Source organism: Poecilia reticulata, chromosome 11, assembly GCF_904066995.2.
Source record: "Poecilia reticulata chromosome 11, P_reticulata-male-v2, whole genome shotgun sequence".
Classification (NCBI taxonomy): domain Eukaryota; kingdom Metazoa; phylum Chordata; class Actinopteri; order Cyprinodontiformes; family Poeciliidae; genus Poecilia; species Poecilia reticulata.
Genome location: NC_088840.1, coordinates 2,099,851 through 2,127,467, shown reverse-complemented (window position 1 = coordinate 2,127,467; position 27,617 = coordinate 2,099,851). Strand labels below are relative to the sequence as shown.

The window sequence follows — 27,617 nt, the reverse complement described above, 5'->3', positions numbered from 1 at the left end:
AACATTTTACTCTTTACTTTCAACTTCATGTTCAAAAAGTTACATTGTATCTTAACAGTTAAAATGTGCTAAAGAACAGCGCTCTAAACCCCTAAAAGCTGCTTCAGACAAATACGGAACATTTCAATGAGCGTAAAAAAACAAACCTGTATATGTATATTAATAAAAAGTGTAAAACACCTACACATTAAAAATCATTTAACGCCACCATTAATGAAAAAATAAAACAGGAAATGTACAAAAGTCTGAGGGAACACAGGAAGAGGAACCTTCCAAACAAGCAGGGTGGATCGAGACCGACTTTAATCAAACATGTCGTCGTCGTCTTCCTCGTTTTCAGAGTCGTGGTAGTACTTGACCTCCTTCCTGGCCCGGCCCGGCCGCTCGCGGGACGGGCCCTTCGCGGTGCTCAGGCTGTTGTCGTCGTCGTCTTCATCCTCATCGTCAGACGGAGGTTTCTGGGGCTTCTGCACGGGGAAAACATTGGGACTTTAAAAAAAACTGCAGAACAACCGGCTCTTCAGAGAAGGTCGTCTAGGTCCTTTAGAAAACGACATAACTGACAAATGCAATAAAGAAACAAAGTGCCAAATTGAAGAACCTTAAGTATCTTAAAGATATGTCCATCTGTTGGTTATTGTCTGTGATGTAGAGCTGTCCGTTGTTGGCTGTGTCCAAACTGTGTTTTAAACCTGAATTATGCATGATTTTTAGTTATTTTTCCTCATCAGGACCAGGATCTGATGTGTTCAATTGAAATCTAGTCTTTCCTTTTGCTTATCACATTTTGATTGTTCAGCTGTTCAGTTGTCGTGGAGATCATCTCGTTTGTGAAATACTGAAGCAACATCTACAGACATCAACCAGACAGTCAGTGTGTTTTTCTACAGCGTAGCCGTGTTATGTCAACTCACTTTGCCCACAGGTTTTGGAGCTTTTTTCATTGGACTGTACTCGTCTTCAGACCCAGAGCCCTTCCTCTTCTTCCCCCGAACTTTACCTGCAATCACACCAGATGGTGACCAGACCTCACCGCCAACAATGTGATGTTTTCTGTCTATACTAACTTAAAAACCCAGTACCTTTGAGAGCTGGTGCTGGCTTCTTGGTGCTGGTGTCTCCGGTATCAGAGTCAGAGTCCCAGATGGATTTGTCTGGTTTCTTTGCTTTAGGTGCTGCTGGTTTCTTAGCTTTGGGAGCATCAGCTGGCTTCTTAGCTGCAGCTGAACACAAAAATAAAAAGTCACACAGAGCACACAATGCTACAGCGCCCTCTGCTGGATGCTTCTGAGGCGTTACCTTTCTTTGCTGGCGAAGCTTTGTCAAACGCTGAGCTGCTGGAGTAGGTGGAGAACTTTGGGCCGGTGTCATTGTCGCTGTCCGACCTGGAGCCGTCTGCAGAGCACACAGGGTCCAACACGTCAGCAAACATGCAGCAATAGCTGCGCTTCCATCTCAAATGTGCACAAATCTTTGTCTATATTCTGCTAATGTTGAAAAAACACCAGTTTGCATTTGTTGTGTTTACATTAAATTAAAATCCCACGTGAATACCATGGTTTTTAATGTAATGAGTCATTAAAAACCACGGCACTTCAGATGTAAACAGTTATACAAGATGTATTCAGAATTCAGCTATGGTGCAAGCGCTCATCATCTATCAGCCAATCAGAACAGCCAATATGAGGTGATTTGGGTAAATTGTAGTTGGTGATTTTATAGACAAATTATGGATTCAAGACTTTGGCATGACACACAACTTTTTATGAACCGTGATGCTGTGAGAGCTCTGGTGGAGCCAGCTGTACACTGTACGAAAAAACAAAAACAAACCATCATCCTATTACTACTTCCTGTCAATGTCTTTGGTGTTTCCACCAGTAGTTAACATTCAGCTGTTGATCATGTGACTTGTGTGAAGTGAATAAAGTGTTTCCACTGCAGTTCTGTTTCGATACGGCTGAAAACCACCTCATCTTCATTTTTGTGATTTTAATTTACGCAATAGACTGGCAGGCTGCTCATTTGCTGGAACTCACCACTGTCATTGCTCTTATCAGAGAAGGCTGACTTGGAGGAGAAGATGCTGGGTTTCTCCTTCTTCTTGGCTGCAGGTGCGGGCCTTCACAGGAGGAGAAACGGTTAGCTGGCAGGATTTACCGGGGCAGGAAAGAGTCATCCGTCAGCAGCTGACTTCTAAACCTTACATGGGCTTCTTTATGGGTGAAGAGAAGGAGTCTTCGTTGTTCTCCTCTTCATCGTCTTCGTTGTGGCCGCTATCGCGGTCCTTGGTGTCTGAGAAGCCGAAGTCGTCTCTGACTGACCTCACCGGTGACGAGGCCACGTCATCGTCTCCGTTCTCCTCCTCGTCCGCCTCCTCCTCCTCGGAGAAGTCAAACGTGTATTTTGGCTTGGAAGCTGGAGGATGAAAGCAGAGTCCATGTCAAAGCATATTACGGTTGCCATGGATTCCAGTGGTTGCACTCTGATTATTTCAGTTGCATCAGACAGCCGGAGCCGACAAAAGCCAATGGCTTCTCTTTTGGCCGGTGGCAGTTTGAAAGCAAAGTCCTCACTGGGAATTAAGATCAAACGCTCCACTCATGATAACAAAGGTGGCCGATGTTGACTGGAGGTGCAACACAGGAGCTCTCATGTGTTACGATGACAGAGTAAACAAGCGGAGGCAGCTTTGGAGCTAAAACACACTGAGGACACACACCATGTGGCCATCCAGTCGTCACTGGACAGTCTGTTAGAAATGTGTGAAAAACAAAACATGTGTAATGTGCTGCCGGATACAGGAAACCTTTCAGCCAGAGACTCAATAGACCATAATGCACCACAGTAACATGAGAGCCACAGGAGATCATTCCTGCCTGGAGCCATCAGACTTTAACGGCCAACTCTGACTGTCTTTATGTTTAAGTTTACAGATTCATATTTCCATGTACATATTTGTTCTTAATTTTTTTTATCCCTACTGAAGACCCATCTTTATGAAATTGCTTTTATTGTCCATTTTTTCTGATTGTCTGCAGTTGCTGTTCTTGTTATTTTTAATCTTTATTACTGAACAGTATCTTAGTTTCATAAAAAGTGCTTCATAAATAAAATGTATTATTATAATCATTTAATTTATTCTATATTTAGATCATATTTAAATTACTTGTGATTTCACACTTGTGTCATCACTTTATTACTAACTGTTCATTTATATTTGCCAATATAAATATGGATGCGAGTAGTTTTTGAACAAATAAATTTCCTGTTAGGGATCAATAAAGTATATTGCAGTTCTGAAAACATTTTCAATATTCTGCTAATGTTAAAAAAACATGAGTTTACAATTACAGTGTTTCAATTCAAAAGAAATGAAATAAAGTGAATGAGTCTGATTACACAGTAAATCATGAAAATGATGGCTGCAATGGATGTAAAGACTAACATGAGATATATTAATAGGAGACATCAACATCTTTTTCAGGCTCATTCATGAACTCTTTTCAAAATTGCTGTGTATTTTTGTAATTCCTATTTACGCTACTTTAAGCTAACTAGCTACTGTTACTGTTGTTTTACTGAGATTTTATGCAACAATTCTTCATTTTGAAATGGAAGGGAAACAATGAATTAGACCTGGTGCTACGTTCAGGTGCAGCTCTCTGGCTGGTTTACCTGTGGCCCTCTGAGACTTGGTCTCTCTGGGAATGACGGGTTCGTTGTCCTCCAGGTCGCTGTCTGACTTGGACTCATCGTCAGACCAGGGGTTTCTCTTCTTCAGCTTCTTAGCTGAAGCTCCTTTTGGAGTTGGAGGCTTCCTCACTCTGGGAGCTCCTGAGCAACAGGAAACAGGAAGGAGAGTGAGAGCTCTTCCTTCAGAGCTCTGACTCTGAAGGAAGAGTCTGGTTCTGTGGCACTCTGGTTCTGACCTGGCTCCTTCTTCTCCTTCTTGACTCGTGGAGCTTTGGGTTTGGCTACAGCATTTTCTCCGGTTACTCCGTCGCCGTCATCTTCAAACTCCAACTTCACAGCTGCATCAGAGTCGCCCTGACAACAAAATAGTCTGTGACCGTTCTGGACGGCAGATGTTTTTACGTCTGTATGTCCACAGACAACACCAGCGTTGTTACCTTCTTCTTCTTGATCAGCTTCTTGGCAGCATCAGACTTGATTGGCTGAGTAGGCGGGTCCACCCTGCGGCCGAACGGGGAGGGCAGCGTCTCCTCCAGGTTCATCTTCTTCACTTTGGGCTTCCCCACTTTGCCCTTGACCAGCTTGATGGCCTTGCCTGCGTTCTGCTCCTCTCTCTCCTGGCTCTCAACATTCTGTCCAGGGAAAAACAGAATATAATTAGCACAACTGTTATTAACACAACAGACAAGTTACAGTTCTTACCTACAGGTATTAAAAGCAGAAATAAAATGGCGGTTCTTTAAAAATGATCACAAATTTCCTATCATAGATATTTATTATAAATATTTAAGTTGTCTTTTCACAAAAAGTTATGTAATACTTGTGGCTCTAAACCAATGTTATTTAGCTTCTAACAGGCATGTGAAACTTATCGAGTCAGTGCTCCCCCTGCTGGTCAGAAGCTAAATCAGCTAAATACTGATACACAATGAAAATCAACAAAGGCACAGATTTAAATGTTTGTGTTTAAGAATTATAAAAAAAAGGTCAGACGACAAGACTTACATCAAGCTCTTCGATGAAGACGGCCAAGTCCTCCTTCCATAGTTCCTCAGAGTTTTTCCTCTGCAGATCATTCAGTTCACTTCTCTGCACAAACACACACGACACACCCAAACTCCAATCAGCTAAGCAGTCAGATATGAAGATTTCTCATTGAAACCAAATATATTTAATAAAAGGCCATTACAGTTAATGACTAACAACTAACAAAAACTAGAAGTAAAAGAAAAACATTTGTTACTACCAGAAACAAGTCTAGTTTCTGGCAGTTTTTTTCTTGCTGTCCCACATTGTGCCAGCAGATGGCAGTATATAAATCATGTAATCCATGTTTCTGTTGACGTCTAGTGTCATGCCAGCAGATGTTGGGAGAAAGAGTCAGAGTCCAATTTGGGATTAGTGTGAATATAAATGTTTAGATAAAAACAAGATCAAATATGAGTGACTTTATTAAAGGGGAAAATCCCACCAACCTTAAATTCCTCATTAAAATCTCTCTAAAGAGCTTTGCTGCTGTTGGGTTTTCTGAAGTTTTGAAAGATCCTCTGCTGGATGTTTTCTTGTTACTAACATGGTTGTTCATTTGTCCTAAATTAACAAGTCTTAAACTTTGGTGTGGTTTGTGATTTCTTTATTTTTGTTCAGTCTTTCCCCTGGTATCTAAATGGCATTGCAAAAAGTGAATGTCAGAAACAAGGGAAATCTGAACTAAACTAGCAAACAAAGGGTTAAGAACTCATGAAAAGAAAACTGAATTGAAAACAATGTCACAAATAAATAAGTTTGAAACTAAGGAAAAAACTGCAGGTCGCTCTGGGGTTGTAATGTAGTCCCATCCATCCATCCATTTTCTTCCGCTTATCCGGGGTCGGGTCGCGGGGGCAGCAGCTTCAGAAGGGAGGCCCAGACTTCCCTCTCCCCAGCCACTTCTTCCAGCTCCTCCGGGGGAATCCCAAGGCGTTCCCAGGCCAGCCGAGAGACGTAATCCCTCCAGCGTGTCCTGGGTCTTCCGGGGCACGTGCCCAGAACACCTCACCAGGGAGGCGTCCAGGAGGCATCCTGACCAGATGCCCGAGCCACCTCAACTGGCTCCTCTCGACGTGGAGGAGCAGCGGCTCTACTCAGAGTCCCTCCCGGATGACCGAGCTTCTCACCCTATCTCTAAGGGAGAGCCCAGCCACCCTGCGGAGGAAACCCATTTCGGCTGCTTGTATCCGTGATCTCGTTCTTTCGGTCATGACCCAAAGCTCATGACCATAGATGAGGGTGGGAACGTAGATTGACCGGTAAATCGAGAGCTTCACTTTTTGACTCAGCTCTCTCTTCACCACGACGGACTGGTACAGCGCCCGCTTCACGGTAGACGCTGCCCCAATCCGTCTGTCGACCTCCCGCTCCCTTCTTCCCTCATTCGTGAACAAGATCCCCAGTAATGTAATGTAGTTTTGACTTTAAAACCATAACGTCAAAACTAATCTGATGAAGGAACATAGATGAGCTGACAGAGGAAAACGAGGAGGAGAAGTAGTACCTTGTGGTCCCTCTGCTTGAGCAGCTCATCCACCTTCTCCTTAGTCAGGCACCACAGAGGCATGTTGAGAATGTAGTTGAAGTTGGGACCTGAAGTGGAGCTGGAATCCACCGAGCTGTCACTCTCATTCCCATCAGGAGCGTCTTCTTCATGAGCCTATCAGAGAAGTCCAGCATTCCATCATCTAGCGCCTCAATCTCACCCAACATCTGGTTTACTACCTCTCTAGAGGAACTAGTCACTCTAGAGCTCTGCTGTACCTTCTCTTGAGCTTTGGTCCAAGCAGCAACAGGATCTGACTCGTAACCTTTCTGCACCAGCATTCGGATGAGTTCACGCTTGGATTTATTTTCTGTTGAGAAAAAATAAAAGAAATGGAATCAGCTCCTTTCAGAAAACTGAGCTCTAACTGAGTCAACAGTCCATAGCTCACCAATGGAGATTTTCCCTTCGATTTTCTCCAGTACAAAGCGAGCCTGGTTGGAGAGTTTGGAGGCCTCGGCCCCCAGGCTGCCTAGCAACCAGTCCTTCCTTAGTTTGTAGTAGTGCAGACGGAGCTCAAAGAACTCTTTGAGGATGTCTTGGACTGAATCATACCTCTTTAGACAGCCCATGTGGTCAAATAGCACCTGGAAGTACCAACATCATTACAGTGTTGGGCATCATGTGACATCAGGATCATAAAGCAGGAAACTGTCTGTGAAAGGCAGGGATGCTGTGGTTACCATGGAGTTACAGGTGAGGCTGGACTGCAGCTTGAAGACCTTGTGGAGGCCGACGGCCTCGGCCTGGGCCAGCTTCTCCTCAGACATGCGCACCACAAACTTCACCGTGGAGTCTGTGTGATACTCCTTATAGTCAGAGATGAGAGCTGGAGTCTTGTCAGTCCCCTGCAGCATGGGCTCCAGCACAGACTCCTTATAGGCCTGAACACATCACAGACAGGCCACAGTCACTGGCAGAAACACGTCAATCACACACCACCAACTAAACACACAGCAGCCACCATGCAAGCCTAGCCACTCTACTGCCCACCCGTCAAATGACACACAGGGACAAAAACACTTCCTGGTTCAGGAACATGAGCTGAAGGAATCCTGGCTGTACCTGAGTCCAGGTCCGGACGGGAAGCTCTGTGACTTCGATGGTGTTTTTGTCGATGACAGACACTTCTCCACTGACCAGGTACTGGTTGTGGCCCAGTTCATGGATCAGCCCTTTGAAGTTTTTGTAACTGGGAAGCTGGGTTCACAACAAGCAAACATACAAGTATTAGTCTGGAAACAGCTGATGAAGAAATGGGCTTCTTCTGGAGCTGCACCGAAGTGGCCAAGCACTGATTAAAAAAAAGTCTCATCCACTGATATTGGTTTTGGCCAAAACCATCTTTTTCATAACTGACAGTGTCACATGGCTGTGAAGTGCCAGTAAGTTGACAACAGTGGATGACTGGTGTTAACCGTAACCTGGTGGGGGGTCAGTCAGTCAGCCCTCTCTCACAGCAGAGCTGATTTACAGAAACAATCGGCTTCACATCTAAGAATCAGTTGGTCAATGATCACACACAATTTTAGAAATAAGGCCCAATCGATCGGTGCAACCCTAGTAGCAATGTTTCCTGACAGAACCAGCAAGAAAAAAATGACTGACAATATGTTGCCTGTTACCTAGGATACACTGTAGTTACCTGGTTTTTCCAGAGCGTTTGGCTTACATTTGTTTCAGAAAAATACAAACAGCTTGATGAAAATATGCAACAAAAAATAAAATACACAAATAATATTTGGTACTGTCAAGAACCATATTAACAATTTCCACATTACTACTGATGTTTAAAATAACATCCCAAGACTACTGGACTTGGAGATCCTATAAATCCTAAGATATCTTCTCGAGTGTTGGTTATTGCCAGTTTTAAAATATTTTCTGCAAATAACAATCAGCTTGTGATGTCATTAAATGCTTAATATACTTTGTCTTTCTGACCTGAACTGCTTTGAATGATAGGAGTCACATTTGAAGTTTCATTGGTCAAACTCCACTGGTTTCTCTTAAAAAAACAAAAAAACCCTAACAGTAATAGTTTCTTTCTGTCTGTTGTGTTTAGTTTTACCATGGGTAAGGGGTCCTGGTGGTTGAGCATTCTGTTGATGTTGTTAACGATCTCTCTGGGGTCGTAGTTTGGGATCTTGCAGGCCCAGCCTGTCCCGATGCCCTCGGCTCCGTTCACCAGCACCATGGGGATGATGGGAATGTACCACTCTGGCTCCACCTTCTGGTTGTCATCATACAGGAACTTGAGCAGATTGAAATCCACCGCTGGGAACAACAGCTTGGCCAGGGGGCTGGAGGGAGAAAAGACGATTAAGAAACCAGGAAGAGCAGGAACATGTCTAGTCTCTTCCTGGATGTGGAGAAAACTCCAAACTCATTTAATAACATATTTCAATAAGTGACTAAAGTAATGCTAATGTAATGAATCCAGCCAGCCTCAGTGACTCAATCAGTATGAAGGCTGTGACTAAACAAAGATACACACACTACTGCTGCTCCATATTAAGAAATCATGGAATGGCAATATTGTGAAATATTATATAAATATTGCATGAATGTAATACTGCATCTACTGATTCCATCTGCATCTCTCTGATCTAGTGCAGACAGAACATATTACTGTTGTAATTTCTGAAGCATTGTAACCAATAAGTCCTGCGTTCCAGTCAGTCATTCTGCTGTAATGGAATATTTATGTTACGTTGTATCATAAATCACAACCAGGTAACCGTTTGTGATGGATCTTTTAATAAACAAACAGGACATAAAAAAGACCAGAATTACATTAATGTACATTACAGTAACGAATCCATATTTCTATGGTGTCTGCCTTACCTGAGCATGGTGAAGATGTAACGGGGGCTGGCAGCATCTTTGCCTCCATTAATACGAGTACCAAACTGACCCAGAGGCTGCAAGATGTTCACGTTGTTGCTGCCCACAAAGTTCTGGGCTAAGTTCACAATGGTCATCATGAGAGCTTGCTGCAAGGCAGACGGGAAGTAGAAACTGATTTACTGAGCACAACTACAGTCTACAGGCTAGTCATGACTCCTGGCTCATGCTCATGTTTCCGTGAATAGGAAGAGTCAAGAGCCGCAGTGATGCACAGCTAAGGTAAGAGCTGTGAACTCCGAAACTCTTGTCGTTAAGGACGAAAAATGTTAAAGAAGATGTAAGGTAAGAGAAGTATGCCGCATCAGAAACATGGAAGACAGTTCTCCCACTCTGCTCACCATCTTTCTACTTCATAGTTATGCCTTAAAATCCCAATAAAATACACTGAAGTTTGTTGTGAAGCAGGGTTATGCTTATTCCATGAGTTGCCTCTACCTCTCCATGATGGTAGGCAGACATCTCAGCCACAGAACCAGCCAGCTGGGCCACCTTCACTTCTCTCTTGTCATTCCTCTTCAAGCAAGTGAACAGAACCTTCCTCTGACCCGGTTTCAAGCCTAAAACAACACACACGTCCAGCTCATCACACATGATCCTAACATCGTGTTAAGCTCAGAGGCAGAGCGCTGACGAACCGTCGACCAGGGATGGGATGGACCGCTCATTGTCTGAGTTGGAGAACAGAATCAGCTCCTTGTTGATGAAGTCATTGTACGACAGATGTTTGGCCTGAGTTCCATAAAGGTATTGCTGAAAAAGAGAATTATTGTTACAGCCAGTTTTTTTTTTTTTTTTACTGAGTCTGAGTGTGTGTAGCTCATAGAGCAGCTGAACGACGATGCCAACCTCCGGCAGGCCATGCATCCTCCTCTGCCGTCTGTCCTCCATGAAGTTGGTCAGCCACTCCTTCCTGTCATCTGTCTTCTTCTTACTGAAGGCCTGGACACACACAGTCATTGTTAGCTAGCTCTCACCAACAACACCTGTTGGATTTTTAACTAGAGATACACCCATCTGATATCAACATGTGGATCGATCCAGATAGTGAAAAACACTCTAGATTATGTTGTCAGTCACAATATGCCTTGTAAATTAAGGCAGATCTATTCAGTCTAATTCTATGATTTAGACTGAATCATAGAATGGGTGGTTTAGGGTGATGTCATGCTTTATTATTTATCTTATAGTAGATTTAGAATTTCTAATTGCATTTTCTGAACCATTTGAAAGAAGGTTTGGTGTAATTTATTTCTACATGTTTCACAAAATTTGGATAAATTTAATTTTCCATTGGCTGTTATGCTCCCAATTCCACTGACTGAACAAATTAAAGATGTTTTTACATGTTTGACCAACCTTGTGAAGTTATTGGTGGTTTTTTAGTGTGCTGTACTGGTGCAGCACACCAGTACAGTGTGCTGCACCAGTACAGCAGTACACACCTTTAAACACAGGTGTGTCTGTGTTTAAAAAAATTTATGTGTTAAGTCAATTCAGACTTACAAATTGATTTGATAACTCAATTTGCTATCAAATCAATTTGTTATCAATTAAATCCACCAGTAGCTTAAAATATGTAAAAACAGAAACTTTAAATTTGGTCAGTCAGTGGAAGTAGGAGTAGAGTTTTAAGTCAATTCAGTTGTTTTTCTGTTCTAGACCTCAGATATCTGTATCAGTATTGGAAGTGAAAAGTGGGTCAGTGCCTCCCTAGTTTTTACCAGCCTGGTTATTCTTTGCGCAGCAGCAGACAGTCAGGTTAAACCTACCAGAGTGATGGCAGCGTCGTCCTCAGCACCGTTGTATCTGAAGGTGATTCGATGCCTCTCCATGTCTGCAAAGTATTCCTTTGCCTCTTTGCTTGTACTTGTTCCCAAACCTGACATGTGAGTTGGATTATAAAATTAAAACCTAATCAAACAATATTGTTTGCTTGGGTACTGAGTTAAAGGTAACAAACCTTTGTAGTACTTTATATGCCAGGTTTTAAAATTCTCTGTTTGTTTCTTCCACTCTTCATACTCTGGGAGGCTGTAGAAGGCCAGCTCCTGTTTGTTTTTGGTCGCCTGCAGAGCAGAAAGCCTTCATTCACCTGCATACACCTGCTAACATGCTCTGAAGTTCACCATGGCATCCATAAATATCTTACTTTCACTAAAGGAGTGATGAACTGCTCCAGGAATGTGTGCTTCAGCAAGGAGGGCCAGTTGTGGTGGAAGAAGTTAATGAGTAGACCCTTGATGTGGGAGCCATCTTGGTCCTATTAGAAAACAACATGTTGTTATGACTTGCAGAGCTGGTGTAGCCTTTCAGCAGCAGTAAGGTCCAAAGGAAAGTCACCTGGTCAGTCATGATCATGATCCTGCCGTAGCGCAGCGTCCTCAGAGACTCTGGGTCATCGTAGCTCTTCTTGTACTGCAATCCAACGATTTTGATGATGTTGTTTATCTCTGCGTTTTCCATTATCTGGTAAACAGAAAAAAAAACTTTCATTAAAAATACTACAGCAATTTTATCTATTCAAATCTTTTTACTAGAGGTGTGCCGATCGATTGGTCACCGATCATAATCGGGCCGATTTTCCTGAAAAAGTGCATGATCGGTGATCATTGGCTCTTGTTGCCGATACCGATCACCTCCATCTCATTTCGCAGCCTGCCTGTGTAGCTGGTCTCCTCTTTCCTTCACACTGCGCAAACTCGCAGCAACAAATCCTAAGCGATGTGGAACTATAACGCACTGAGTGAATGGGGAAGTTTGCGTGTTGCGGCGGAAAATTGAAGCACGTCAAAATGCATCAACACAACGAAGCTAATACGACATAAAAACAATGCCATACTTGACGGAGTTCAGCCTCTTCAGAGCCTTTATATGTTATCAGTCTGTTAAAGATAGTATTATTGATAGCAGTACAATTTGCAGAATGCCTGTTTTGTTTAGTTTTCTTCTTGGAAAAAGTTATTAAAAACAAGTTTTTGTATAAATTAAGGTGAATTCATGGTTCCTTTTTCCACATAATGTAACCGGTAGTGTTTATGATAAAAATAATAATAATAATAATAATTATGTGATCGGTATCGGTGATTGGTATCGGCGATCGTCCAACAGGAGGTGGTCGGTATCGGCAGAAAAAAAACCTGATCGGCACATCTCTACTTTTTACACTTAAGGTTCGAGATGATTTCTCTGTTCTTCTATTTTGAGGAGTTTTTATTACTTCTTTTTAGGTAACTGCATGGCAGCATTCATAGCACCACAAGCATAAACGATATTGAGAAACGTTTTCATTTGAGACAGGCTTCTTCAGGACACCACTCACTCAAAGAAATGTGATTTATGTCACTAAGCTGCACACAGAAGCTACACTTAATCTTGGTTTCAATTTTACTGATGTTTATTGACGCTCTTGTGGAACAAACAGTGTAGAAATAGCAAACAAAATATTTCTGATAACTGTATTTTTTTTTTTTACATTAATCAAAATTTGTTGAAAAAGATCAATTAACATTCATTCTGGACCAACAGACATGTTAGAAATCAATACCTTAATAGTTTACTACATGTCCAGAAAGAATGTAAATACTAGAACTGGTCACTGAGGAATTTACTGATGGGGTGCTAGTTTGAATATTGGTGTTTATGAAGCACAAAATAGGCTGGAACAGTTAGAAAAAGGTCATAAGGAATCAAATAGCAGGTCAAAAAAGTAAACATTGTCAAAATTCTGACAGTAAAAATCTCTGACTTATTTATCTCTGTTTCCTACAATACCTAATTTATGCTAATTAAAGAAAATCAGCTCAGGCCAACATTAGGAAGAATCCCAACTGGTTTAATGCCAGCAGTACTTGGATGACCTTGGTCAGAGTTCGTTGTTATTCCCAATGTATCAATTATGATCCAATGTGCTGTGTATCACACAGTGAACCTAGGCGTCGTTCTGTGTTTAGTGTCATTTTTTGTTCCAGGTCAGCTGGACGCTAAACATATGATTTTACTTTCGTATGGCTGTTTTATTTACCCTTAAACTTCTATTGTATTTTCATTCTTAGGATGTTTTTTAAAGATGATACTTTCCCAATGATTTTGACCATTTTTACCAAACAATTCACCAGGCCTTTCCCAGCTTGTTGGCCACTGAACATGATTCACTCTGGGTTTAATTCTGCAGGCGTCCCCACCTGTTTGTGAGTCGCTTCTCGAACGTTCAGGATCTTGCCTCTCAGTGGGAACACTCCATAGCGGTCCCGACCGATGACTCCCAGACCGGACACGGCCAGGGACTTGGCCGAGTCTCCCTCAGTGAGGATCAGAGTGCATTCAGAGGAGTGTTTGCCACCTACAAACAACACACACCGACATGAATTAATACAGAGAAAAGATGTGGGATTTGGAGCCATGCAGCTGGATCGGATAAAGACGACAGCAGATCGTTCCAGAAAACACACCTGCATCGTTGGCGTCATCCAGCTTGGGGATGCCTTTGATCTTGCTGTACTTCACAGAAGAACACTTCTTGTTCAGCTGTGTCTGAGCTTTGAACTTCACCCAGTTCAGTATGCTCTCCACGATCCCACAGTTGGTGGCCTGTGGGTGACAAAGGCGAGGCGTTTCAAGCTCTAAACCATGAATCAGAAGCATGTGGAGCTGAAAGTAAGTCAAACGATCCTTACAGCTCGTATGAACTTGTCAGACAGAAGACACTTGGAGCCAAAGTTCTTGGTCTGCAGAGTCATGTTCTCTTTGGTCTGAGAGTCGAACGTTGGATTCTCTATCAGTGCATTCACAAAAACCCAGATGTGGTTCTTCACCTGATAGCCAAATAAAAACGAAGGTTAAGTTTTAAAGGCAAATCTCTCCAATAATATGCCTTTAAAATCATTGGGAAGACGATTTTAAAGATCTTAAATCTCTAAAGTACTCTGTGCAGCCACCTGGAAAGGTTTGACTGACACTCCAGCCTTGTTCTTCTTCTTCACCACTTCGATAAGCTTCGCCACAATCTGCTCCACTACATAGTCGATGTGTCTGCCGCCCTAAAACACAGTCTCAGCGTTAATCCATCTTTTTCTTAACTTTTCCATCTGACATGTCCATACCTTGGTTGTGGCGATGCTGTTCACAAAGCTGATCTGCTGGAAACCCTTCTCGCTCATGGTGAGGCAAACCTCCCAGCGTTCATTCACAGTTTCATTGATCACCTTCAGGGGAACGCCCGTCTCATCCAGTTTGTCCTTTACGTACATATCCACATAGCTGCGGAAACCGTTCACCTTTAATGAACGAGAAGACAGAGCGCACATCATCAAAACATCTGCTGCGCTCACAAATGGAAAGGAAAGGACTACTTGGATTGGGAATACATATAGTCAGCTAAGCAGGAATAAACAACAACATTAAATCATTGGATGGATCGATGTGGTGAAAGAGAGATCCAGACAGGACTCTACATTGAGAGAGACTTACAGGTAGCTTCTTGCCATTCAGTGAGACTTTAACTCCTCTGCAGGAGCCGGCTACATCATACGCTCTGCGGGTGAGAAGGGCTACGATATCTTTGTCCAGCTTGTCCATCTTGAACTTGGCTAGATCTGGCTGGAACGTCACACAGGTGAAGTCTTCTCCATCGAAGAATTTGATCTTGGGGTCAGATGTCTTGGTCATATTGTTCTGCCATGTCTGAAGAGGGGTCACACACACTGTAACATACCTGTTGTTTCTGCAAACAACTTTGACACACAGCATGTTAAACCTGCCTACACATCGATGTGCACAATTCTTACACACCCTAGACTTATAATGTGCAGTTTGTCCATGTCTCATAAATAGAGAGGAAATCACCCCGTGACGCCTGCAGCTGTGCTGCCACCAAATTGGGACAAGAACAGTCTTACCTTTAATCTGACAGCATTTCAGACGCCTACAAAAACAGCAGTTACTTCACTCACAAATCAAAAGCCACTGGGGAAGACATTGCTTCAAAATGGGCTAAAATTAGATAAAGGGATAAACCAAACATTGTCTTTAAGATACTAAACTGTCTTACAATGACAGCAGAAAAACTAGAAAGTATTCAACTATTGTAAAAGTATTCAAGGACCACATAGGCAAACAACCGACAAGACACTGTAAATGAATCAGTATTTTCACTGAGGTTTGAAAGCCTGCTGGTGTTGATCTGGTCACAGTGGCTGAAGACATTTATGGATTCTTGAGAAAAAAAACTCTCACATTTTAGTCTCTCTAGGCTGCTGTTAGTGGGATGTTAATGTAGATTATGTCTCCTGACCCAGAACGAGCCGGGCCTTCCTACGTCCAGACTGGGCCTGAGGTCTGGGGATAAACATCTCCATCCACTGCAACTGTGGAGTCCAGAGTCTGCTAAAAAATTATTCATGTCAGACTGTTTCATGGCGACGATGGTTGAAGGCCACAAACTGCCAGTCCAAACTGTGTGAACAAATGTGTGTGGAGAGGAGTTTTAATAAACTGCTCCAAACCTCACTCTGCTCTCTGATTGGCTTTATCACTGACTATCTAAAAAAAACAAATTATTACATTTTCATACCAGTTACATTTTGAAGCAAAATTAAAATCACTTCTTACTACTAACTGCTGCTGCTGCACAATTTCTGAAAAAGATTAGATTGTGATGTTATTGGAGAACATAGTAATTATATAGGTTATAATTAACCCTCATTTTCAAGGACCGTTTTTACTTCACTAGGGATAGTATGTGTGTGTGTGTGTGTGTGTGTGTGTGTGCCTGTGAAGGCATCACTCCTCTAGATGCTAACATTACCAGAGCTCTCTCCCCTGCAGCCCACCTGTTTGAAGCTGTGTCTGTACTCTTTGCAGGCAGTTTCCACTGTGAACTTGGTACTGAAGATGTTGCAGAGTTTAGCACCGTATCCGTTCCTTCCACCTGGACACAGACCAACAGTCAGTACTGATCCAGTTAAACTTTCATGGCTCAGCTAAGCTGAGCCATGAAACGCATGCAGTAAGGCAAGAAAAACAAAATGGAGCAAAGATGTATTTATAATTCTGAATTTAAAAAATGCTAAAATGAAAAATCTGTAGAGCCTGCCATTAATTAATTCATCATCAGAATAGTCAATAGATTAAATCGCTGTTGTTAGTTGCAACCTTATATTTAGTATTTATACAAAGTTGAGAACCTTGGTGGATTTAAATGAACTGACTAATGAAAGAATTGCTTTGACTGGACCATCCCTGTCCTGACTGATGTTTTACCTGTGACCTTCTTCTCATCATCATCATAGTTGCTGGAGGTGAGCAGGTGGCCGAAAATCAGAGCTGGGACGTACATCTTCTCATCCTTATGCTCCACCACAGGAATGCCTTTACCGTTGTTCCAGATGCTGATGGTGTTGGACTCACTGGGGAAGACGAGAGAAAAATCACTCAGTCATCCACTGCAGTGTTTCACTTTTAATAATAGTAATAATAATCTGGAATTGCTACCATAAACAAAATGCTCTGAAATGCATTCAGCAAGTTGTGAAAACACTTGAACAGTTACGGCAGGCAAATCCTTACATGGAGAACAAAGAACAGACTGCAGTGGGAAATTGTGACCAGGGTAGGATCTAACAAATTTACAGTTCACAAGATGACTCCTTATTGCACAGGAATACATTTTTAAAGTATTTTAATTAAAACAAGAGGAGCATTTTTAAGCAAATGCATCTGCTGCGCCTTCAGATCATCTTCCTGTCTCTAGGTTTATAACAGAATCGAAAAAAGCAACACACAGGGATATAAAACCAGAGCATTTCAGTATCCATCCCTACAGTCAGCTTGTGGCTGCAGGACAAATATGGAAAGATAAGTAGTTAGTAATCAGATCTTTTCAAAACTCGGTTGCATAATGTCTCTGGGTAAAGGGAGACATCACTACTATAAAATTAAAAGGTGTTTGCTTCCAGATTAAAGACAATTTAAATATGATCCATGTGTTCACATCCACCATGCAGGCTTGGAAAAGTAGAAAAGAAGCATCAGCATCATTATCATCATCTCTGTGTAAGCACATCAGCTGCAGAGACCAGGATGAGGCAGGTTTAATGAGATTATTCATCAGGCAGCTCAAGAGTCAGATGAGGACACACTTGGCACAGCAGCAGTTATTACAGCTACTGACCAGAGAGCACAGCTGATGACAGATGGCACAACAGTTTTCCTTCAACAAACAGGTCTGCCCCCTTACTGACACAAAGCCGCTTGTGTTAATAAAGTAATGGAGATACTCACGGGTCAATGTTGACCTTGATGGTAGTCATGTTCTTGTCCCTTTGTTTGTTGTCTGCTGCATTGACTGTCAGAGGAAGAAAACAACATTTAGAGTGTATAGTGGTTCTTTTTCCCCTCTGCTCTGTGTCAAACCAACCAAATCTCTTGAAAAACCTGTTTCCCCACTTGCCTGTGGTGGCGCTGCACCAAGAACCACTGAAGGAAATGACATGAAAACCTTTGAGGAAGACACTGAGCGCAACTTTCTTCTTCACGAAATGGAAACAAAAACGGAGTGGTGTCAGATTTCAGATTTTAAGCGGTTGGAGGATTTCTGTTTTGTGTTTGGTAAAAAAAAAAAAAAACACTCCAGAAGCTGTAACAGAGGTAGCACTACACTTTTCTGTTGTCCATCATCAAGAACCACTGACTGTGGCCCCAATAGCTACATATGAATCAAAATGAATCGACTCCAGTTAAACTATGAGCATCTCACCACCTCAAGCCAACTTCCTCCTGGACAGCGACTGGAGGAGAAATGTGAGCTAGAGTTTAGATCGGATCTAAAAACTCTAAACCGACCCGGACCGAGTCCATGGACATCTGACCTAACTCTAATTAGAGGCTAAAGGCTGAATTAAGCCACACATATTATTTTAATTAAGGTTTTACTGCTTTCGGGGTGCTGTGGTGGCACAGGGGTTAAGCACAACCCATACATGGAGGTCTTGGTCCTCGATGTGGCCGTCACAGGTTCAATTCCCGGCCTGGCGACCTTTGCTGCACGTCTTCCCCTTCTCTCAGTACCGTCTCTCCTGTCAATTCACTATCAAATAAAGGCCACTAGAGTAAAAAAAATGTTTTACTGTTTTCGTTTTCAGACCCCCGTTTGAGTAAGTAGAGTTACTTCTCCCGTTTTCAGCTTTAACATCTTCCAGTTCCGTTTTGTCACCTCAAACTTCAGGATGAGTCAAGAGCAAACCATCTAGGATGTGTGACAAAAAGGATTCTATCTCCACTGCTACTGAGTGGAGCAGAAGTGCAGAAGTCTAATGAACTTCTGCACCTCAAATTCTTTCCTTAGAAAGATAAACTGCCTACTCCTCTATTTACAATATAAATAGATTAGCACAACATAGAATGCAGTTTTCTCTTATCTTTATGCACTAAATGCTTGTTAAACACGCCTCTTCAGCCAAAGTGTGGAATGTACTTTAGAACCAGACGCGCTCCAGAGCGTCCTGTCCGTAACCAATTCAGGCTGTCAACTCCTGGTCAGCAAGATGCATTTAGTTCAGTGTCCTTGTCAGAGATGATACTCAGAAAGGATTTTACCTCCACCATGCACTTTGTGCGTAAATGCATAATGTCTGTGCTTCTGCACCAAGTATGATCAAAAGTGTAAATTGTAATCCGTCAAAATGGAGACGGGCTTGACATTTTTTCGTTGTACTTTTTTTTAAAAACTGCCAACTATGGAAAATATTCTGTTAATAAGACCCCTGAGTTGTAAACATAACAGCAGCAACTGTAATTTATTGTATGTATAAAATTCTCTGTTTAAAATAGTGTAAAATATTGAGATGTTAGAGGTCACCACAATGTCCTCTATTAATTAGCTACACAGCTGAGCCATGTGAGTAACTTGTCCTCTGCATCTGTAAATTGTCCGGTGTGAGACACTTCCTCGTCTGTGTAGCTCAAATGTTAATGTGAACTCTACCCCAGCTGTTTGTGAGGGTTCCAACAGCTGCTGAGCTTTTCATGGCTGAAATAAAAACAGTGACTCTCAGCAATAAAACCGTACCTGAGCACTCTGTCACACTTTAGAACTTATTCACCGTCATTTTAAAGTCCATAGGAAGGGAACTGCAGCTAATTTTAAAGGGATTTCCACATTCTATCACTTCTGAGGCGTGGAAAAATGAAACAGCTGCAGCTGATACTAAGACTTACTGTTCTAGTCTTAAACCTGAGATCATTTCACAGTGAAACTGATATACAACAAGAAAAAACCAAACGAACACAATGTTTAAATTGCTGGCAATAAAATTAAGTCCACCTGGGCCTGTCATGAAAACAAATTTTACTGGACGATAAATTGTGCCAGTAAGTATTGCGATAAACAATAATATTGCTGTTTTGACAACATTTTCAAGTAAAATATTGACAATGGAATAATAATGAGAGTTTACCCCCTCAAAAAGGAATAAAGTTTCATTTTGTGAAGAACACTTAACACTGGAACTGTAATACGTTTTAAATATCCAAAACAACCACGCCAACTAAAAACAATAAAATAAAAATAAAAAACCACACAAAACCGGAATCCTAAATAAAATGGATTGTGATGTCTGCAAACAAAATTGATCTTCAAAAAAATATTAATCATGGGAATGGAAATTATCGAGCTCATTTTAATTTGTCATGTGATTAATTGCTTATTGCAACAGGCTTCATTACATCCGCTGTTCATGTTGTTAAACTGTACAATTACAATGACAGACTAGATAAAAGCTGGCAGGTAAAAGTAAAACAGAGTTCAAGTTTGGGAGGGTAACTCTAAACAACATCTCAGATTCTCTTACCAAGAATTTCATCAAAGATTTTGTAGAGTCCAGGAACGTAGGTGATTTCCCTCTGGTTCATTCCGACATCTTCATCAAACACCCACATTTGCTGAAAAAGTTCAAAGGTTAAATGAACAAAAAGAAACAGAAAACATCCAACTCAAAGAGTCAACTGTGTTCATAGGCAGCAACTGCAGAAAGAAACTATTTAAGGTGAATTGACACAATTTCTCATAATCAGGTTTTACTATCTAAAACTGAAAAATGGACCTGAGACATAAGACTCTGTGTTAAGAGACGTTGTTAAATAGCCAACCGTCACAGAACCTTTTGCGTTGTTAATTCATTTTTTATATGCCACCATGATACAGTAGATTGCTTTTTAAAAAACTGCTTTAATAGACATTACATGAATTTTCCCTCTTGAAAAGTCAGAAATATTCTGAAATGAAACACATGGTGTGTGTGTGTGTGTGTGTGTGTGTGTGTGTGTGTGTGTGTGTGTGTGTGTGTGTGTGTGTGTGTGTGTGGGAACCAGTTTGGGAATTTGTAACTATGAGGGAAAAAAAGGACAGAAGAAGAATAGCTTGCTGCTAGCCTTTTTGTTGTTTTGATCTTAATTTTCTAAGGGTCCTGATTGGTTCAGAGGCAGTGACAGGGTCACTGACAGCCAGTGAGAAAGCAGAGCATCAGCAGCTCACCTGAGTGACGGGCTCCAGGGAGCCGACGTATGTGTCAGGACGCAGGAGGATGTGCTCCAGAGGAGTCTTCTTCTGGTACACTCGCTCCACAGACAGCTTGGAGCCGGCCTTATCTTTCTTCCCTCCATCAATCTTTCCAATGTCTCCTCTGCCATTAGCAGCCTCCTATTTAAGACATTATCAGAACACAGAGGATTTAAATACTGTAAATATTTCTAAACCAGACAAACAAACTAGAATAAAGACAGAAACCGCCTTTGATAACAATCAACTGTATGGAGTCTGCCTGTTCTCTCTGAATATACCAGGGTCCTCCCCTGGTGCTCCTGCTTCCAAAGTCCAAAAAATAAAAATAAATAAATATAAAAAAATATGAGGTTATTTCTGTCTGCCCAGCTGTGTAACAAAACAGCCAGGAGAAGATTTAAAGAGGAGCAGCAGGAGCAGAAGAGCTGGAGACATGCAGGACATGCTGCTGTGGAATACTGCCTCTGCTTCCTGGATGTTGAACTGTTAGCATGTCATAAAGGTAATGAGACGGTCAACAAAAGTCTTCAGTCAAAGCCCTCTTCAGATTGGCTGCAAAACTGACTGCTACTGGAGATCCTTCCTGCCCACAGCATCACCATCTACAGCCATTGTTTCAAGATACTTGGATGATATCAGAGTTATGACAACATTTCATTTCCTCAACTGAATGTGGCCTTTAGGAGTGACTGTGTGTGTATCTGTTTTACCGTTTGGTGCACTGGCTTCTTGTCCATGGTGTCCCCCACCTCTCGTCCAAAGAGCGCTGGAGAAAGGCACTAGCCACGTTCTGCGACGCTTCACAGCTAAGCAGGTATAGACAATGGATTGATGTTTTTTATTTTCCTGTTTCTTTCAAGCACCACTCTCTAGATTGTGATAAATGGTCTACAAAATATGATTTTTCAAAACCCTGGAGTTTATATATAGATCTGTGTTTAGCTGCTACATGAAGCTTCAAGTATTGCAGAGATTAAAAGCAACAGCATCAATTTAAACACTGCTTAAATGCAAAGATCATAGCACACAGTGTTCCACTAATGACAAATAAATTGTAATAAATCAACAACAATTCAACGTTCAGCTAAAGACACTGAAGGTAGATTCTACCTGGAGTAAAGGGCAGCTTCACTACCATTAGGAAATCTTTATTGTTTTTGGGTTTGTTTGAGATTAAAATCTAAAATACCTGAAATGACCAGAACTGGTCTTTTTTTTCCTTAAACAACTATTTTAATACAGTTTGTGATTTGGGAAACATTATCTTCAGGAATTAAAAAGAAGAAAATGTTCCATTTTCATGCCTTTATTGGCAAAACCTCCTGGTACAGAGTTCAGCTTCTAACATGCAGAACTTTGAGTGTTCAGATATTAGACGGGATTATTCTGTTTTAAAGCATTTAAATAACATTTCTGTAGACTTACAAAATAAAAAGGTTTTCAATTTCAGAAAAAAATGTATCTTAGAATGTATGTCCTAATTATAGACCAATCCAGGACTTGGATATAAGTTTTAATAAAAATACAAACAAATACACAAAATTACAGCTGTCATGCTGGATCCCATTTAAGGTGGGTAACTTGGTAACAGTAGTCCTGAAACCCACCCACCCATCCATCATCTATACCCGCTTATCCCCACTAAAGTACTTGGGCAAAAGGCAGGGGACACCCTGGACAGGTCTCTGTCGCAGGGCAAACAATGATACACACGCGCGCGCACACACACACACACGCCTAAGAACAATTTAGAGACACCAATTAATCTCAGTCAGGAAGCAGGAATACCCCGAGAGAATCCATGCATGCACAAGGAGAATGTAAAAACTCCATGCAAAAAGACCTCAAACCCACAAGCTTCTTACTCCCTTAAAATCCATTTTTTTCTTTACAGTAAAGATTTCCAAAAACGTTTTAAAAATATTTTGGATTCCAAAAAGATCAAGACTTTCGCAGATGATAGTCTGGGTGTATTAATTAGGTCACTGGGTAGAATCCAGTTCTGGTACCTTATCCACTATCAGAAACTTATTCTGTTAATACACATTATAATACATTAATAGGTAGGTTTAATACTTCCCTTGAGGAGTAGCTCCATGTTGTTCCCCAAAAAATTACTATAAATTCATTATTTTGAAATAGTTGAGTATTGTTTACTTTCATAGAATTTCCAAAATATGAATACAGTTCATCTGGTATGGGCCTATGAGTTTCAAATAGAGTACAAAGCAAACCATGCGTTCATTACAGTATAAATAATAATAAAAAAATACTAATGCTGCCGCCTAAAGTTAGTCCTCCCTTAAGACTTTCAGACAGAACCTCGTCTAAAGTGGCCTAAATGCCAAAAACCACTGCTCTTCTTAGTGTTTTCGAAACAAGTCAAAGTGTTACAACAGGCAAACTGTCAGAAAGAATCTGACATCAGTTTAGATTTTGAACTGATGTGAACAAAAACAATAATCCAGAAATCCCAAAAGGCAGTGAAAAAGCTTTTTATACCAGTGGTGAATCGGAACCTAACTTCAGCTTCGTATGTTATTCCTCACTGTCTTTACTACACTTGGGTTACATTTGTAGTTAGCTCGGCAAAAAAAACAAACAAACAAAAAAACCCCCAGAGTATTTAACGTTATACTCGGCTCCGGCCTGGGGATCCAGGTTGGACCTTTAAACGGACTCAGAAGCCGGTGTTATGCCCAGAAAAGCCCCCCTGCCCAAATTTGCATCCCCTGTCGCGGGAGCGCGCATCGCTCTAAGCTCTCGCATATTGACGAGGAAACGGATAAAAATATGACCGAAGAGGAAATTTTTAAGATATTTGTAACATTATCACGTTTCCTAACCATGTAATCCCTAATACGGTGGGTTTTATTTCGCAAATTATTTGAAATAAATACGGTTTTTACACTTTTATTGACACATATGAGTCGAACTTTTTTCAGTCCGTGTCTGTTGTAAACCTTCTCCGCAAATGTTTGGAATTTCTCTGTTTTTTCTTTTAAAACCAAAATACCTCAAAAGCATTACAACAGAGACCCATTATGTAGAACATTTTATATCATGCTTCACTTCTAGTCTGTTAATGTAGGAGGAAATGCAACTTAATTTATGAGCCTGAAAATATTGGCATCCGTCTTGTTGATATGAAACTTATAGCATTAGCTCAGAGAACAAGTGTAATTACGTAGAAGAGATTAAATCATTTCAACTCTTTATTTCCCCCAATTAGCACAGGGATGCATGTTTTGGCAATATAGATTTTGAGCCTGCCACAATATGCATCCCTTCTTTATTCCCCACAAATATTATCCTATCGATATAAAACATGTACCAGCAGTTCTTGGAACTACTCAGATTATGTAGAAAAAGTTATTTCACTATTAACTCTTGAATTCTTTAAATTAGCACAGGGATGCATTTTTGGACAATATGGATTTCCAGCCTGCCAAAATATGCATCCCATATCTATTCCCCTCAAATATTATCCAATTGATTAAAAACTTATACCAGCATTTCTTGGAGCTACTCTCATTATGTAGAAATAGTTATTTCATTCTTAACTCTTTATTTCTCAAAGTTAGCACAGGGATGCATTTTTGGGCAATATGGATTTCCAGCCTGCCAAAATATGCACCCCTCTCTATTCCCTTCAAATATTATCCTATTGATTTAAAACTTATACCAGCATTTCTTGGAGCTACTCTCATTATGTAGAAATATTTATTTCATTCTTAACTCTTTAATTCTTCAAATTAGCACAGGGGTGCGTTTTTGGGCAATATCTCCAGCCTGCCAAAATATGCACCCCTCTCTATTCCCTTCAAATATTATCCTATTGATTTAAAACTTATACCAGCATTTCTTGGAGCTACTCTCATTATGTAGAAATAGTTATTTCATTCTTAACTCTTTAATTCTTCAAATTAGCACAGGGGTGCGTTTTTGGGCAAATTTCCAGCCTGCCAAAATATGCACCCCTCTCTATTCCCTTCAAATATTATCCTATTGATTTAAAACTTATAACAGCAGTTCTTGGAGCTACCCTCATTATGTATAAAAAGTTATTTCACTCTTAACTCTCTAATTCTTCAAATTAGCACAGGGGTGCGTTTTTGGGCAAATTTCCAGCCTGCCAAAATATGCACCCCTCTCTATTCCCTTCAAATATTATCCTATTGATTTAAAACTTATAACAGCAGTTCTTGGAGCTACCCTCATTATGTATAAAAAGTTATTTCACTCTTAACTCTCTAATTCTTCAAATTAGCACAGGGGTGCGTTTTTGGGCAAATTTCCAGCCTGCCAAAATATGCATCCCTTATCTATTCCCCTCAAATATTATCCTATTGATTTAAAACTTATAACAGCAGTTCTTGGAGCTACTCTCATTATGTAGAAATAGTTATTTCATTCTTAACTCTTTATTTCTCAAAGTTGGCACAGGGATGCATTTTTGGGCAATATGGATTTCCAGCCTGCCAAAATATGACGTTTTTTTGTAATTTCTTTTTTTTCCCTCTGATTCGCCGCTCTGTCGCTTTTTTTTCTCTCTGCGCTCTTCGTCTGTGCTGCAGAGGGTAGCTCCAAGAAATGCTGGTATAAGTTTTAAATCAATAGGATAATATTTGAAGGGAATAGAGAGGGGTGCATATTTTGGCAGGCTGGAAATCCATATTGCCCAAAAATGCATCCCTGTGCTAATTTGAAGAATTAAAGAGTTAAGAATGAAATAACTATTTCTACATAATGAGAGTAGCTCCAAGAAATGCTGGTATAAGTTTTAAATCAATAGGATATTATTTGAAGGGAATAGAGAGGGGTGCATATTTTGGCAGGCTGGAAATTTGCCCAAAAACGCACCCCTGTGCTAACTTTGAGAAATAAAGAGTTAAGAATGAAATAACTATTTCTACATAATGAGAGTAGCTCCAAGAAATGCTGGTATAAGTTTTAAATCAATTGGATAATATTTGAGGGGAATAGATATGGGATGCATATTTTGGCAGGCTGGAAATCCATATTGTCCAAAAATGCATCCCTGTGCTAATTTAAAGAATTCAAGAGTTAATAGTGAAATAACTTTTTCTACATAATCTGAGTAGTTCCAAGAACTGCTGGTACATGTTTTATATCGATAGGATAATATTTGTGGGGAATAAAGAAGGGATGCATATTGTGGCAGGCTCAAAATCTATATTGCCAAAACATGCATCCCTGTGCTAATTGGGGGAAATAAAGAGTTGAAATGATTTAATCTCTTCTACGTAATTACACTTGTTCTCTGAGCTAATGCTATAAGTTTCATATCAACAAGACGGATGCCAATATTTTCAGGCTCATAAATTAAGTTGCATTTCCTCCTACATTAACAGACTAGAAGTGAAGCATGATATAAAATGTTCTACATAATGGGTCTCTGTTGTAATGCTTTTGAGCTATTATGATATCAAAAGACAAAGCAGAGAATTTCAAACCATTTGCGGAGAACGTTTACAACAGACACGGACTGAAAAAAAGTTCGACTCATATGTGTCAATAAAAGTGTAAAAACCGTATTTATTTCAAATAATTTGCGAAATAAAACCCACCGTATTAGGGATTACATGGTTAGGAAACGTGATAATGTTACAAATATCTTAAAAATTTCCTCTTCGGTCATATTTTTATCCGTTTCCTCGTCAATATGCGAGAGCTTAGAGCGATGCGCGCTCCCGCGACTAAAAATTTCCTCTTCGGTCATATTTTTATGCGTTTCCTCGTCAATATGCGAGAGCTTAGAGCGATGCGCGCTCCCGCGACAGGGGATGCAGATTTGGGCAGGGGGGCTTTTCTGGGCATAACACCGGGCAGGGGGCAGGGGACAGTGGGAGAACCCCTCGGACTGCCTGGGACATTTAAACGCAATTTTCAGCTCAGACTGAGCCAGCGTTAGGTTATAGTAAAACTTCTAAACGTAAAAACACAAAACAGAAAAAAAATTCCAAGTTTCTACGTTGGTATAATCCTCAACTAACTTACCATCCAAGCCAGCCCCCCGTTTCCTGCGGCGCCGTTGGACATCTTCCTTTGTGATCCTTAATTTGTTTATGATGCAGCTCGCAAAATGTCTTCAGCTCCAGTCAAATTAAAAGCCCGTCAACTTTGCAAGGGTATTACATGCTAAAAGATACAAAAACTTGCGTATCATCCATACTCTTTTCTTCTGCAGCTTGAAATCCAATCCCGGGAATTAATCAAAACAAGCAAAAATCGCAGCTTATCGTAGCTATTGTTAAAATCGACCAGCGGTGGTACCGTAGGCCTAAACTTTCAACAAAGATGCTAACCGGGCTCAAAGGCTCAATAATAAATACTGTACAAAACAAACGACTTAAATGGGTGTCAAATTTCACAAACACGCGATGAGTAATAAAATATTACATTCACTAAAAGCCTCTGGAAAACAGTTAATTAAATATTTGTTTCATTTAATAATAAAAACGCATTTTAGCTAACAGAAGCGCCCGATGTCCGGCTCCGCCATCTGCAACACAGACTGCAAATCGTCTTGCAAAGAAACTAACCAATCAGATGCTCGCTTTTCAAACGCACCGGCATTTTGACCAATAGGAACTCTTTGCTTAAATTAACCGTTGCTCTTTTCTCAACGCAAGATGGCGGCAAAAAGCCGAGCTTATGATGTACAGTATTTCTTCGACTTCTACAGACTTTTGACTTTGGGGAAGTAAAACAGTTTGAAGGAATACAGTGACGTTTAATTTTACATCGGCGCTGACAACCTTAAATTTATCTTTATTGTATAGCAATATGCCTTTCTCCTCGTACCAACATATTGCAATTAGAACACTGCCTGCATGAAGTGGTGTAAATAATTATAAA

At 40.8% G+C, this 27,617-nt stretch overlaps 1 protein-coding gene across 3 annotated transcripts; it reads right to left on the bottom strand.

Annotated features, from left to right (window-relative positions):
• Positions 1–27,282, bottom strand: top2b (DNA topoisomerase II beta). 3 transcript variants are annotated; one of them, XM_008421258.3, is made up of 37 exons: positions 26,757–27,282; positions 21,446–21,541; positions 20,709–20,873; positions 20,026–20,116; positions 17,459–17,522; positions 16,439–16,584; positions 16,009–16,106; positions 14,648–14,860; positions 14,281–14,454; positions 14,116–14,217; positions 13,855–13,992; positions 13,630–13,768; positions 13,363–13,520; positions 11,522–11,647; positions 11,331–11,441; positions 11,142–11,247; positions 10,951–11,060; positions 10,028–10,120; positions 9,817–9,931; positions 9,617–9,738; positions 9,119–9,267; positions 8,343–8,574; positions 7,337–7,471; positions 6,955–7,155; positions 6,663–6,858; positions 6,490–6,581; positions 6,230–6,385; positions 4,702–4,785; positions 4,134–4,328; positions 3,933–4,050; positions 3,679–3,837; positions 2,208–2,418; positions 2,040–2,122; positions 1,300–1,395; positions 1,083–1,223; positions 915–1,000; positions 1–467 (listed from the first exon to the last, which is right to left on the bottom strand). In XM_008421258.3, the coding sequence occupies exons 2-37, from the start codon at positions 21,470–21,472 to the stop codon at positions 303–305; spliced, it is 4,797 nt and encodes a 1,598-aa protein (XP_008419480.2). In that variant the 5' UTR covers positions 21,473–21,541; positions 26,757–27,282; the 3' UTR covers positions 1–302. The 3 variants fall into 3 exon arrangements, with proteins under 3 accessions (XP_008419480.2, XP_008419479.2, XP_008419481.2); XM_008421257.3 differs by lacking the exon at positions 21,446–21,541; XM_008421259.3 differs by lacking the exons at positions 16,439–16,584; positions 17,459–17,522; positions 20,026–20,116; ... (1 more) ...; positions 21,446–21,541; positions 26,757–27,282 and adding an exon at positions 15,076–15,101.
• Positions 27,283–27,617: the final 335 nt, after the last annotated feature.

Excerpts from the sequence above, each read along its gene's own strand:
- top2b (XM_008421257.3), bottom strand. The coding sequence starts at position 26,798 with ATGTCCAACGGCGCCGCAGGAAACGGGGGGCTGGCTTGGATG. Across the intron at positions 2,123-2,207 it reads TCACCCATAAAGAAGCCCAT|GCCCGCACCTGCAGCCAAGA; the intron begins GTAAGGTTTAGA and ends CCTCCTGTGAAG. Across the intron at positions 1,001-1,082 it reads GCCAGCACCAGCTCTCAAAG|GTAAAGTTCGGGGGAAGAAG; the intron begins GTACTGGGTTTT and ends GTGTGATTGCAG.